The 14,147-nt window shown below is 42.6% G+C and overlaps 1 protein-coding gene across 1 annotated transcript in view; it reads left to right on the top strand.

Moving 5' to 3' along the window:
- TMEM17 (transmembrane protein 17) overlaps nt 1-14,147 on the top strand; it is a 160,159-nt gene that overhangs the window by 131,867 nt on the left and 14,145 nt on the right. The window contains exon 3 of the mRNA XM_077493204.1: nt 3,198-3,311. Within this exon, the coding sequence (XP_077349330.1) occupies nt 3,198-3,311 (114 nt within the window). The remainder of the gene's footprint in view (nt 1-3,197; nt 3,312-14,147) is intronic.

Genomic DNA, 14,147 nt, shown 5'->3' with positions numbered 1-14,147 from the left:
ACTTTGTCATTGGTGCCAACGTGCACCATGACAGCTGGGTCTTCCCCAGCCCCTCCCAGTAATCTGTCCACCAGATCCATGATGTGCCGAACCCGAGCGCCCGGCAGACAACATGCAGTTCGGCACTTTAGGTTGTTGTTACAGATTGGCCTCTCTGCCCTCCTAAGAATTGAGTCCCCTACCACCAGTATCTGTCTTGCCTTTCCCTTCGCTCCCCCCCCCCACTCTCACTGGAGGAGTTCTTCCCCTGGCAGCTAGGAGAATCCCTCAGCTCCAGCAGTGCTGGTCCCTGACTGGGATCACCAATGTCACTCAATGGAGCGTACTTATTGGGATGCTCCAGCCCTGGATCGGCCTCCCTGGCACTTAACCCTCTACCCTTCCTGACTGTCACCCATCTACTCTCTGCTAGTGCCTGCGCCTCTTTGTCTCCACCCACCTCTGTGCTGGCCCCCATCGGTACCTGCCGTGTACATTCCTGGCTCTCATTTAGGGTGGAGGGTCCTCTCAGTGCTGACAGTTGCTTCCCCAGATTCAGAGCCTGGTCATATGTTGTCGGGTTTATCAGCGGTTCACGGACTGATCTCATCTCTTTATATGCGAATGATATATTATTATATTTGGGAGATCCACAGGGGACTATGAGTGTGGTAATGTCTGTCCTTCTGCTGCTAGATCCCTTGTCACACCCAGTACCTGATTCTGCTAGGTCCGTGCAGATAATCTCCTTTCGCTATTTAGGTATCAAGGTCACCTCTGATCCTAGTCAATACATAGTTAAACTTGCTCCCAATGCTACGTAAATTCCGTGATAAATATGTAGCCTGGTGTAAACTTCCTCCGTCAGTAGTTGGGAGGATTACCCTAATAAAAATGGTGTGGGCCCCCCAATTGTTGTACATATTTAATAACTTCACAATTTGGATACCTCATAAGTGGTTCCTTTACATAGATTCCCAATTCCGAGATTACATTTGGCGTAAAAAAATGGCCCAAATTAGTCTGTCTGCCCTACAATTGGGAAAGGAACAGGGAGGTTTAGCTGTCCCTCATTCTAGGGCTTATTATATAGCTTAATAAATACGTAACAGTGCAGCACTAATAATTACACCCAATAAATATTCAAAGTCCTTTACAGTATAGAAGACATAGAGAGCTGGATGAAAAAATAGACAGTTGATAGTGACGTTCTCCTCTGTGGTGGTAAAGATGCACACAGTTGAAAACAAAAAAGAAAAAATATCCCCAAGGTGGGGTTTTTTACAGCATATATTACCTGTAAATGCTAGTAGATATGTATAGTAAGTGCCGACATAAAGCAGATGATTAGTAATATAAATGTTTTATTGATAAAAAAGAGGATTAAACAGGCGACACAGTGGTCTTTTTTTTTTTTGTCCATTTTTCAATCACCTGCAGCACTATACCTCCAATCAGTATGTTCCACTCCTGTATTCACATACCCCTTCTCATTCGGGTGCACCCCCTGTCTCCTTATATAGAGGGGGTATCCCTGTAATAGGGATTCTCCTATATACATATATTCCATATTTTTCTTCTCTCTTTTTTATTTTATTATAGATTGCCCTCCCCTTGACCCCTGTCTACCTACACCTATACCTTCCTCCACTATATCATATATTGGAGGTGGTAATAGGGGTGTGATCCCTTGCAAGCCATTTACCTTTCGGACTCCGTTTCCCCGCTCCTCCTATGGGTAGAGCATAGCGACTAATTCCAGCCATAGAAGTCTGGGCACATCTATGAAGGATATGGGAGAAGTGGTGGACTTCATGTTTTAAAGAGGATCTCCCACGTGGATTATATAGGTATTTATTTGCGATGTATACCAATTGTTTATTAACCATGTAACTATGCAATGTTTGATGTATATTCTGCTTACAGCAGATTATTTCTAGTATATTACAGTACATTATGTATGGATATATATTTATGTTTGTCTTCCTTTTCATAATAGATAAAAACCTTCTGAAGAAGACCCCCGAGAGGGTCGAAACGCGTAAAGGGTCCATATTATCCATCTTTTATTGCAATTATAGTTACAATAGGGTTTAAGTGTTATAAACTTTGTATGCATATGTAATACTATACATTTTTATTCACATAGTGGAGCTTAGTCCTTGACCACTGTGTCGCCTGTTTAATCCTCTTTTTTATCAATAAAACATTTATATTACTAATCATCTGCTTTATGTCGGCACTTACTATACATATCTACTAGCATTTACAGGTAATATATGCTGTAAAAAAAACCACCTTGGGGATATTTTTTTCTTTTTTGTTTTCAATGCACTAGGGGTGATCAGCGCCCTCTGACCCTATATTGGGTTGTTACTGTCCATTTTTTCTAGATGCACACAGTTATCCCTATAGTGCAGGCTAAATCCATGATTCCACCACCAGCTAGCCAAACAGCTCACCTCAGATAGTAGACCCCTGAGCTAACAGATGGGTCAAATGCACATTTCTCCACTAACAGTGGTCATAACCAAAGGTCTGGGTAGGCAGATGGATAGGATGAGACGTCTTGTCACTTTACACAGCCTCAAGTGTTGCTCTCACTTTCCAACCATGTGCACACTGTAAGGCTAAAATTCTAATTTATTAAAATGACAGGTACTCACATACATAGCACTATGACCCTTATTAAGAGTTGACCAGAGAGGGTGGGGTTTTTCATGTATGTATCTCTCAGTGGGTGTGTGCTACTAGCCTGTATGATTTCCCTTTGTCATGTGACCGGGCATCAGCATTTGCCGCAGCCCGCGTGTGGCTCCAGCCACAACACAGGGACACCACCTTCCACCACTCCATCTGTAGCACTACATGCAGGTCCAAATCTGGACACAGCTTCTCCAGCAGAGTGAACCCAATGCCCTCCAATATGAGTCCATTAGTGACAGTGATGGCTGTTCCGATTCCTCTGGCCGAGCATTTCTTCATACCATCTCTGCCTGGCGTGCAGTAGATGTAAACACTACTACTGTTATTACAATACCATGGGGTTATGGATGCTGTGACATTGACATCTTCCTGGTTACATTTCCTCTGTTCTTTTTGAGTGTTATATATTTATGTGTGCATACAGTTTCTGTATGTTAATCAACATGTTATGTTGTTTAACATATTGATACTCACGTGTTACATTTATAATTAATATATTCTTTTCGTTTCAGTATGTACTTCTACCTGATCATTATAAATTCATTTTGGTAACCCTACTCATCCTGATGTCTGTAATTGAAGTTATCCGAATTTTTCTTGGATACAGCGGCAACCTGCAAGAAAAGGTGATCATTTCAGTTTTGGTTCATGGTAGATACAAAGTAGCCACATAATGTATATCCTGTTGCATTGCTTTCTGTTTTTGAAACACCTGGTGATCTGACCAGTCCCCCGCTTTCCTATTTGGAACTGACCATACTAGGCATGAAAGCACTTACATTCCAGCGTGGTCTGTTTTTTTTTTTCCTTTGCATTCTACTTAGGAGCTCAACCTGTCTATACTACATTAATCAGACTTGTGCTGGCACCCCCCCCTGCACAGATAATTATTGGGAAGATCAGTGTAGGATCCCCTGCAGTTTCCACTCCAACTCACTAACACAAAGCCCCTTTTACAGCTGAGAACAGAGGTCATGTGATTACCTTTGAAAAAAGGGAAATAAGGGTATTTTATAATGGTTATTTTTTATTTTTTTTGTCAAAGACATTTTACCTTGCATTTCTATTTTAAACTGAGTTGTTTTAAAAAGTGACTGATCACATATACTTTAAAACTTTAAATCTTAAAAATGTGTAATATGTTGCAGCTTACCAGTCTTTAGAAGTGGTAGATCCCCGTTCTGGCTCTATACAAGGTGATCGCGGGCACGCTCCTGCAGTGGGAGCAAAAGCGCCCGGCCAGCAGCGCGCACCCACCCACAACTGCGCCTGCGCAAACCACTGTACAGGTATGACGATTCGTGCAGTACTGCCAAACTATTGTATAAAGTACCTCTGCGCCAACCAACTTGACAAGAGGAATGAAAAGATGCTGCAAACACTGGAGGGAGCTTAACCTACTCCCTAGGCAATATCAATTAGGTGGTTTTAGTGTTGCGCAAATGGGAAAATTCAAGAGAAGAGGGGAGAGAGTGCGGAGTGGGTAGAAAGGGAAAAACAAGGGGGGGGGAAGGGGGGAAAAAGAAAAGGGGAAAAAGAAAAGGGGGAAGAGAAGGAAGGGGGAGGGAGGGGGAAGGAGAACAAATGAGTATGCAGGTAAAGGATAGAAGGGTCAAGATCAAAGAGTGCTAGTGCGAAGTTGGAAGTGTCTAAATGTGCAAAAAATCCTTAATCGGTTAATAAAGTGCGTGCTAGACTGAAATGTTATGGTGTGGCAATCAAATATAGATCCTAATAGAGTGCCATAAAAATAAAACTCACAATATTGGGTAAATGCCTAAGTTAATAGACATACAAATCATAAATGCTGTGCAAAACTGCAATAAGATATGCCAAATGTGAACAGTAAATAAATATATAACTTAAGGTGATAATCCAAAATATATGACTAGAAGTGTGCAATAAAAATATTCACATAAGCACAATCCCATGTGACATGCCAAGTGAGAAAACACAAATATCAATCAATCCAATATAAAGCAAAATACATATTCCATGCAGTGCTTTAAAGTGCAAATAGTGCTGGCAGCAATAAAAAATGTAACAGCACAGGTGAAATGATAGACACATAAAATAAGGTGCTGGTAATCAGTCTGAGCTATTCAGTCCTGTGAGCGTGCTGTGTTCTAAGGGGAAGCCCTTTGCTTTGAACTTCAGTGACCCATGCAGGCATACATGTGCAGTGTCTTTTTCCTCCTATTGTCCAGTAAGTGGACGGATGTGCCCTTACCTCACGGCTGTGAGGTTACAGCCTTAATCAAAAAATAGATGGATAGCTTGCTCCTGTTCCTGGGATAGGTATGCCTCACGGCTGTGAGGTTACAGCCTTAATCAAAAAATAGATGGATAGCTTGCTACTGTTCCTGGGATAGGTATGCCTCACAAGATAAAGAGATAATGTCCCATAGTGTAGTAGTTTAAACAGGTTGAATTTTATTAAATATAGCGACAGGGTACTCACATTCTGAGTGAATAAAAACTGCAATAATAGAGCAACAAGCAGAGTAACGAACGGTGCGTTCCAGTGTCCTTCCTGGTATCTCTCTCACTTCCTTCCTTGCGCATTCGTCACCATCACGTGACTTCTTCAGGGAAATGAATAGAGAGAAAGGAATTGTGTTTTTATGCTGTTCGTTCGTAATTACGGCGGCCATTTTCTTGTAGTCCGGAACCGGAAGTTCCGTGGCGGCCATTTTTGGTAAGGTGTGTCGCCGGGAATACGCCAGCAGTCATTAAATTGGAGGTATATCTAGCGTAATTGTACCAAGCTCAGGTTAGAGGGAGAGTGACACCAGGGGACTATTCAGCACCTTCAGTATGTTGAGATATATCGCTGGGCTCATATATTAAAATATAAGATACATTAAGAAGTAAAATACAATATTATGTAAAAATACAAATTTAAATATATGGAAATAGAAAGTATAACAAATAGAAAATAATATACCGCACCGAGATATATATAAAAACTGTAAAATATAGTGAGAGAGAGAGTATAGATATATTTGTATCGATGTGCGTGCATAATAAATAAAAATTAAACATATGTTAAAACGCAGAAACAATATTGTGTAAGAAATCTAATTTGAATATGCAAATAAAAAATTTAAGACTAGAGAATAGTATAACGCACCGAGGTAAAATGAGAGGAGAGAGTATAAATATATTTGCGTCAGTGTGCACTTATATACATGTAGAATCTGTAAGGTATGTTAAGGGGAGAGAGTGTATATATATTTATATCAGTGTGCACATGTATTAAAGGAGGAGAGGTTTGTCCGAATCAATTATTACTTATAAAAATATTTAAAAATATAAAAAAAAAAAAAACATTTTAAAAAATATTACATTTTTTTTTTTTTTTTTAAATAAAGTAACTTTGGGGATTAGAGAAAGCAATAGTTAAAATGTGATGGGAGGAGTCCAATGAAAAATAAACATGTGTAAGTTAAAAATCGCTAATGAAACAGTTCAGGTCAAACTCTATATTTAACCCTTGAGGAGCAAAAGTGTCTAAGGTAAAAATCCACTTCGATTCCAATTGGCTTAGTGTTCTAACTTTATGTCCTCCGCGCCAATGTTTGGTGTAAGGTTCTATGCCCCAAAATTTTAGTTGGGATGGATCTTTGTTGTGGACAGCAGCAAAGTGCCTTGATACACTATGCTTGTCAAAGCCTTTTGAAATGTTCTTTACATGTTCCTTCAGATGAACTCTAAGGGGTCTTTTTGTGTGGCCCACGTACTGGAGGCCGCAATTGCACTCCAGCACGTAGACCGCTCCCTCGGTGTTGCAACTTATAAAATCTCTTATCTCATATGTATTTCCGGTAGTTGTAGATGTGAATTCCTTTCGTTTCTTATTCTGACATCCCGTTTTTAAACAAGCATAGCATCTTCTACAAGGAAAGAAGCCTTTTCCAGAAAAAATGAAAAGTTGTTTTTGGGGGGATCCGGGACATTTTTTACTAGCTTGTCTCGGATAGTCGGAGCCCGCCTATATATGAATTTAGGTTTTGAAGGGAGTATCTGTTGTAGCTGTTGGTCTGCTAGTAAAATGTTCCAATTTCGTCGAATGATTTTCTCCACATCTTTAAATTGGGAACTGTAGTCGAGGATAATTGGTACTACATCATCTTTAGGTATATGTTTAGGTTTATCTTCTAGTAGTGTTTTCCGGTCTATCTCCGCAACTTCCATGATCTTTTTATTGATAAATTTATTATCATATCCTTTTTCCAAAAATGTATCTCTCAGGGTTTTTGCCTGTACTTTAAAAACTTGATCGTCAGTGCAGTTCCGTCTTATTCGCATTAATTGCCCTTTTGGTATATTGAACAGCCAGTTGTTATGATGGCAACTTCCCCCAGATCCACACCAGACCCTTATCTGAGCACGCTACCCGGCCGGCCAGGAAAGGGGGTGGGGACGAGTGGGCGCCCCCCCTCCTGAGCCGTACCAGGCCGCTTGCCCTCAACGTGGGGGGTGTCCCCCCACCCCAAAGCACCTTGTCCCCATGTTGATGAGGACAAGGGCCTCTTCCCGACAACCCTGGCCGTTGGTTGTCGGGGTCTGCGGGCGGGGGGCTTATCGGAATCCGGGAGCCCCCTTTAATAAGGGGGCCCCCGGATACCGGCCCCCCACCCAATGTGAATGGGTATGGGGTACAATGTACCCCCACCCATTCACCTGTGAAAAAAGTAAAAAAAAAAACACAACACAGGGTTAAAATAGTTTATTGCACAGCTCCGGGGGTCTTCCATCTTCGGGGGTCTTCTCGCCGGACTCCTCCGCTATCTTCTGCTAGCTCTTTTGCTAGCGGAGGAGCACGGCTTTCTTCCTCACGGCCACCCTCTTCTTCTGACTTCGGGGGTCTTGTCCCCCTCTTCGGTTCTTCTGCCGGGCCACCGCTTCTTCTTATAGCTCTTTTACAGGCGGTAGCCCGGTCTTCTGTCGTCGCCGCCTTCCGTTCTTCTCCTTCTCCTTCTTCTTCTCCTGGAGATGTTGACTCAACGTTCTCTCCGGCCAGGGAACGCGCTGCGCGGCGACTTATATAGGGACAAGGGGCAGGGTCATCGGTTGATGTCACATGGGTTGATGTCACATGGTGACAGTCCCAGCATCCTCCGGGACTTTGACATCGTAAGGGCGCGGGGTCACCATGTGACATCAACCGATGACCCCGCCCCTTGTCCCTATGTAAGTCGCCGCACATCGCGTCCCTGGCATTGCGGCCGGAGAGAACGTCGAGTCAACATCTCTAGGAGAAGAAGAAGGAGAACAACGGATGGCGGCGGCGACAACAGAAGACCGGGCCGCCGCCTGTAAAAGAGCTATAAGAAGAAGCGGTGGCCCGGCAAAAGAACCGAAGAGGGGGACAAGACCCCCGAAGTCGGAAGAAGAGGGCGGCGGCGAGGAAGAAAGCCGTGCTCCTCAGCTAGCAAAAGAGCTGGCAGAAGATAGTGGAGAAGTCCGGCGAGAAGACCCCCGAAGACGGAAGACCCCCGGAGCTGTGCAATAAACGATTTTAACCCTGTGTTGTGTTTTTTTTTACTTTTTTCACAGGTGAATGGGTAGGGGTACATTGTACCCCATACTCATTCACATAGGGTGGGGGGCCGGTATCCGGGGGCCCCCTTATTAAAGGGGGCTCCCAGATTCCGATAAGCCCCCCGCCCGCAGACCCCGACAACCAACGGCCAGGGTTGTCGGGAAGAGGCCCTTGTCCTCATCAACATGGGGACAAGGTGCTTTGGGGTGGGAGGGGGCCGCACGCCCCCCTCCCCCAAGGCACCCCCCATGTTGAGGGCACGCGGCCTGGTACGGCTCAGGAGGGGGGGCGCCCGCTCGTCCCCACCCCCTTTCCTGGCCGGCCGGGTAGCGTGCTCGGATAAGGGTCTGGTGTGGATCTGAGGGGGACCCCCACGCCGTTTTTTTGGCGTAGGGGGTTCCCCTTGGAATCCATACCAGACCTAAGGGCCTGGTATGCTCTCGGAGGGGGAACCCACGCCAATTTTTTTTTCATAAGTTTGGCGTGGAGTTCCCCCTTCAGAGCTCATTCTCTGATTGGCCACGGCAAAAGTCGCCTGGCCTGGGGCGACTTAAAGTTGTGTTGTAAGTCGCCCCAGGTCGTGTCTAAGTCGTGTTCAAGTCATCTCCAAGTTGCCTCACAAAGTCGTCCTGAAGTCGTGTCGCCCCTGTGTGAACCGAGCCTTATTCTGCCTGTGAGCTCCCTCATTATATTCATAAGATTATGCACCTGCTCCTCATTCTAGGATTTTATGTCTGTTCTACAAAATGTTACAACATACAAAGCCTAAAGCCGCGTACACACGGGCGGACTGTCTGTCCAACTTAGTCCGCCGAAACACATTTCAGCGGACAGTCCGCTCGTGTGTGGGCTTCAGCGGACTTTTTCAGCGTGCAGTCTGGCGGACTAAGTATTTCGGAATTTCCGTAATATTGTCCGTCCAACTTTGGTTTCAGCGGACAGTCCGCTCGTGAGTAGGCTAGTTCGACGGACTAAGTATGGCGCATGCTCAGAAAGGATTTACACGGCGAAAGGTTGCATTGCTGTGTATTGGACGTCCTATTTCTAGTCCCGTCGTACGTGCTGTACACGTCATCGCGCAAGCTTTCGACGGACTGTCTGTTCATCGTGTGTGGTCAAGTCCGTTCATTCGAAAGTAGGACGGACTGTCCTTCGGATTGTCTGACGGACTTAGTTGGCCAGACAGTCTGCCCGTGTGTACGCGGCTTTAGGAAAGATTGCCTTCATTATGGTAATGGGAAAGGGAACCTAGATGTTTTTAGAACCACAGCTTCTACAAATACTAAAACTTGCTCGTACCTCCTTAGTAGACTCCAAGACAGGAAACCTGCTATAAACTCAACCATTGGTATAGAGTCTCCTTCTGATTGACTACATTTTTCCCAGCCCTATTGTCACTATGCTGAAGAGGCTGCAGACAAATAAGTTTTCTCTTATGCATCTAGTGGGATTACCCCAAAATCTGTCTTTTCTGGCAGGACCTAAGGCTACAGATTAAGCGCATTTTGGACACAGACTTGCCAGGTAATCCAGGTCCATATTTATCACATCTGCCTTTAATGCCTGCCAAACACTAAAAAATAATCCAGCAACATTTTGCAAATGCTAAAAATGTCTCAAAAAAGTGTCACTGTCTGAAATATACACTTGTGCAATTCCTAGTCAAAGGTCTATCTGTAAAAACTTCAAACTGAGTATGCAATAAAGTGTCAAGCAGTCCTATGCATAAATATGTACATAAGGCCCCTTTCACACGGACGGACCATTCAGGTCCGCCTAAAAAACTGTCAGGCGGACCTGAACGGTCCGTCCGTTTGAAAGGGGTCCATGGAGTGATGGATGTCAGCGGTGACCATGTCCGCTGACATTCGATCCGCTAAAATCAGGCGTGTGGCATTAAGTTCGCATCTGTCCTGGCGGATCGGATGAGATCTGATGAAAACGGACATGCTGGTCCCTCCATAGGAATCAGCGGCGGTCTGACAGGCCCCTCCCCGCTCACTGAGCAGAGACGGACCTGTCATCCGCTGGTTCAGTGCAGATCAATGGAGACACTCAGCTGAGCGGATCCACCTTCTGTGAATGAGGCCTTATACCGTTAAAAAATGTAAGTAATCCAAAAAATAGATTTCAATAGTGTGTGCAATATATTGTGCTAGAAAACTGCTATCCTTCAATTGAAACAAAGCTAAAAAACACATTTTAACATACTTTAACCACTTCAGTAACAGGCACTATTACCCTCTTCTTGCACTGCCCAGTTTTCAGCTTTCAGCGCTGTCTCACTTTGAATGACAACTGCGTGGTCATGCAACACTACCCATATGATGTTTTTTTTCTCACAAAAATAGTTTTCTTTTGGTGGTATTTAATCACCACTTGGTGTTTTTATGTTTTTGCTAAATAAATGAAAAAGACAAAAATTTGGAAATAAAACTATTTTTTTTGTTTCTGTTATACATTTTTTAGCCCAAAATGTATTCTGCTACATTTATTTGGTGAAAATAACCCAAATCAGTGCATATTAGTTAGTCTGTAGGAAGGTTATAGAGTCCACAAATGGTGCGTATATGTGTGTATAGTGTATGTATGTATGTATGTATATATGTGTGTGTGTGTGTGTGTAATATATATATATATATATATATTGAAAAACAATTAATCCTGATACTGATGACCTTTCATTTCGTGAGACCTGAAAATGCCAGGACAGTAAAAATACCCCCCTATTGACCTCTTTGGAAAGCAGACAGTCTGAAGTATTTAGTAAGTGGTATGGCACATTTTTTTTGAAGTTGTAATTTTTTTTAGTTTTTTTTACATACTTTCACCAGCGCAGTACAGCATCATCATATAACTGGTGTGGCGGTGAGCAGGGACATTGGTGACAGTATGTAATTTTCTTTTCTTTTTTTTTTACATACTGTGACCAGAGCAATACAGTGTTACCATAGTAACACTGTACCATTCTGGAGAGTTGATAAGATTATTATTATTTTTTTACATACTATAAGTGCTTATAGCAGTGAATTTCACTGCTATAAGCAAATATTTTTACTGAATGACATTGTGTAGACACTTTGTATTGTTAGCTGTGATTGGCCACAGCTAATCACATGGTACAAATGGGCTGTGATTGGCCCTGTCTGTACCATGTGATTACTGTGTCGAATCACAGCTAACACAATTGTATACAATAAATGGTATGAAAGGAAGCCTTTCATTGTTTAAAACGGTCATATGATCTGCAGCGATCGCATGGTACCTACAGCGGGCCGGTACACTGATCAGTCATCGGCGGTGTTCGGTGGACACCGCAGGTGACAGACCATGGATCCATTCTCAGGAGTACATCATATGACATCCTCCCAGGACAGTAGGGTTCCCACTGTCATTTTACAGTGGCGTGGGTGGGAAGCAGTTAGTATCATTTGCACCTTGGGATTAATGAATGGTGTGCACAGTTTATTTTTGCACATCAACTTTGTTTTGATTGAAGGATAACAGTTTCCTAGCACAATATGTTACACACACTATTGTAAGATATTGTTTGGATCATTCACATTTTTTAAAAGGTACTGTATTAAGTTTTTCTTTCTAAAAACAATGTATTTTAATCATGCCATATAGGACACAGGGGGAGCATTGTTAGACTTTGGGTTATAGGCTGATACTTTCAGGTGATTGGACGCTGGCAAGATTTTGAGGACATGCTCCCTGGGCATTCCCCCTATAACTTGGGCGGCACAGTGGTGTAGTGGGTAGCACTCTCACCTAGCAGTAAAAAGCCACGACACCACCTGCCTGGAGTTTACATGTTCTCCCTGTGCGTGCGTGTGGTTCCTCCGATTACTCTGGTTTCCTCCCACACTCCAAAGACATGCAGGTAGGTTAATTGGCTTCTGTGCAAAATTGGCCCTAGTATAAGAATGGGGACCTTGGATCGTGGGCTCCTTGAGGGTAGGGACTGATGTGAATGTGCAATGTACAGGGATTGGGACAATTGTAGACACTCAGGTTGAACTGGATGGACTGGTGTCTTAATTCAACTTTACTAACTATGTAACTATGTAACCCTACCCCGCTACATGAATCCTCAGTTTTTTGCTAGTGTCTTAATATGATGGACCTCTTCTCCTTTAGGGAAAAAAACACTCAAAAGCTTGCCACAGATTATTCAAATCTTGTATGGTTTAACAGGGACCAGCTGAGATTCGAACCATCTATGGACAGGCTGATTGTACCCAAGTTGATCCTTTGAATGACTTGGGTACAACCAGCGTGTCTGATTTTTACACAAGATTATTGCCAGTTGGCCTCCCCTGCCTGGAGAACACAATAATGTAAAAACCTTCAGCTGACACAATACCCTGACACCAGACATATCAAACAATATACAGTGCCTTGGAAAAGTATTCACACCCCTTAAAATTTTCCACATTTTGTCATGTTGCATGTAAATGTATTTTATGTGATAGACCAACACTAAGTGGCACATAATTGTGAAGTGTAAGGAAAATTATAAATTGTTTTCAACTTTTTTTCAAATAAATATGTGAAAATTGTGGCATGCATTTCTATTCAGCCCCCTTTACTCTGATACCCCTAACTAAAATCTAGTGGAACCAATTTCCTTCAGAAGTCACCTAATTAGTAAATAGAGTATACCTGTGTGTAATTTAATCGCAGTAAAAATACAGCTGTTCTGTGAAGCCCTCAGAGGTTTGATAGAGAACCTTAGTGAACAAACAGCATCATGAAGGCCAATGAACGTAAATGGTTTTCCAAGTTTCCAACCCACCATTCCCACCATGAAACATGCTGGTGGCAGCATCATGTTGCGGGGATGCTTTTCTTCAGCAGGGACAGGGAAGCTGGTCAGAGTTGATGGGAAGATGGATGAGCTAAATACAGGGCAATCTTAAAAGAGAACCTGTTAGAGTCTGCAAAAGACTTGAGACTGGGGTGGAGGTTTGCCTTTCAGCAGGACAAGGGCCCTAAACATACAACCAGAGCTACAATGGAATGGTTTAGATCAAAGCATATTCATGTGCTAGAATGGCCCAGTCAAAGTCCAAACCTAAATCCAATTGAGAATCTGTGGCAAGACTTGAAAATTTCTGTTCAGACACTCTCCATCCAATCTGACAGAGCTTGAGCTATTTTGCAAAGAAGAATGGGCAAAAATGTCACTCTCTAGTTACGCAAAGCTTGTAGAGACATCCCAGAAACAACTTGCAGCTGTAATTGCAGCAAAAGGTGGTTCTGCAAAGTATTGACTCGGGGTTGAATACATATGAATGCCACACTTTTCACATATTTATTTGTAAAAAAAAAAACTTGGAAAACCATTTACATTCCTTGGCCTTCATGATGCTGTTTAAGTTTGTTGAGTAAAGGGGGCTGAATAGAAATGCTCGCCACACTTTTCACATTTTTATTTGTAAAAAATGTTGACAACAATTTATAATTTTCCTTCCGCATCATAATTATGTGCCACTTTGTGTCGGTCTATCACATAAAATCCCAATAAAATACATTTACCTTTTTGGTTGTAACGTGACAAAATGTGAAAAATGTCACGGGTTTTTTTTCTAAGTACTGAAATCATTTGTAAGAAAATATCAATACCAGTGCAATAGCAGATATTATCCGGTAAAGATACCCCAACTTAATAATTAATTGTGTTAATCATAAAAATTCATAATATCACATAACAAAAATAATCCAGCGAAAGAAAGAAATAAAGCCAAGGAAAATGAATGTGAAAAAAGTTAAAGTGAAAAAAGTTCATGTGAGAAAAGTCCCAATTCAAGTTCGGCAAATCTTGTAAAGATCCCAATCTTCTCAATGACAGATATTAAAAGAGAAGCATGTTTTTTTTTTTCAGAATACTTACCTAGGTTTGGTTGTA

The sequence above is a fragment of the Lithobates pipiens genome, unplaced genomic scaffold (assembly GCF_037356315.1).
Source record: "Lithobates pipiens isolate NorthernLeopardFrog02 unplaced genomic scaffold, aLitPip1_a1.2 Scaffold_19, whole genome shotgun sequence".
In the NCBI taxonomy this organism is placed as follows: Eukaryota; Metazoa; Chordata; class Amphibia; order Anura; family Ranidae; genus Lithobates; species Lithobates pipiens.
The sequence above is the reverse complement of the archived record's forward strand: the minus strand, read 5'-3'. Positions and strand labels throughout refer to the sequence as shown.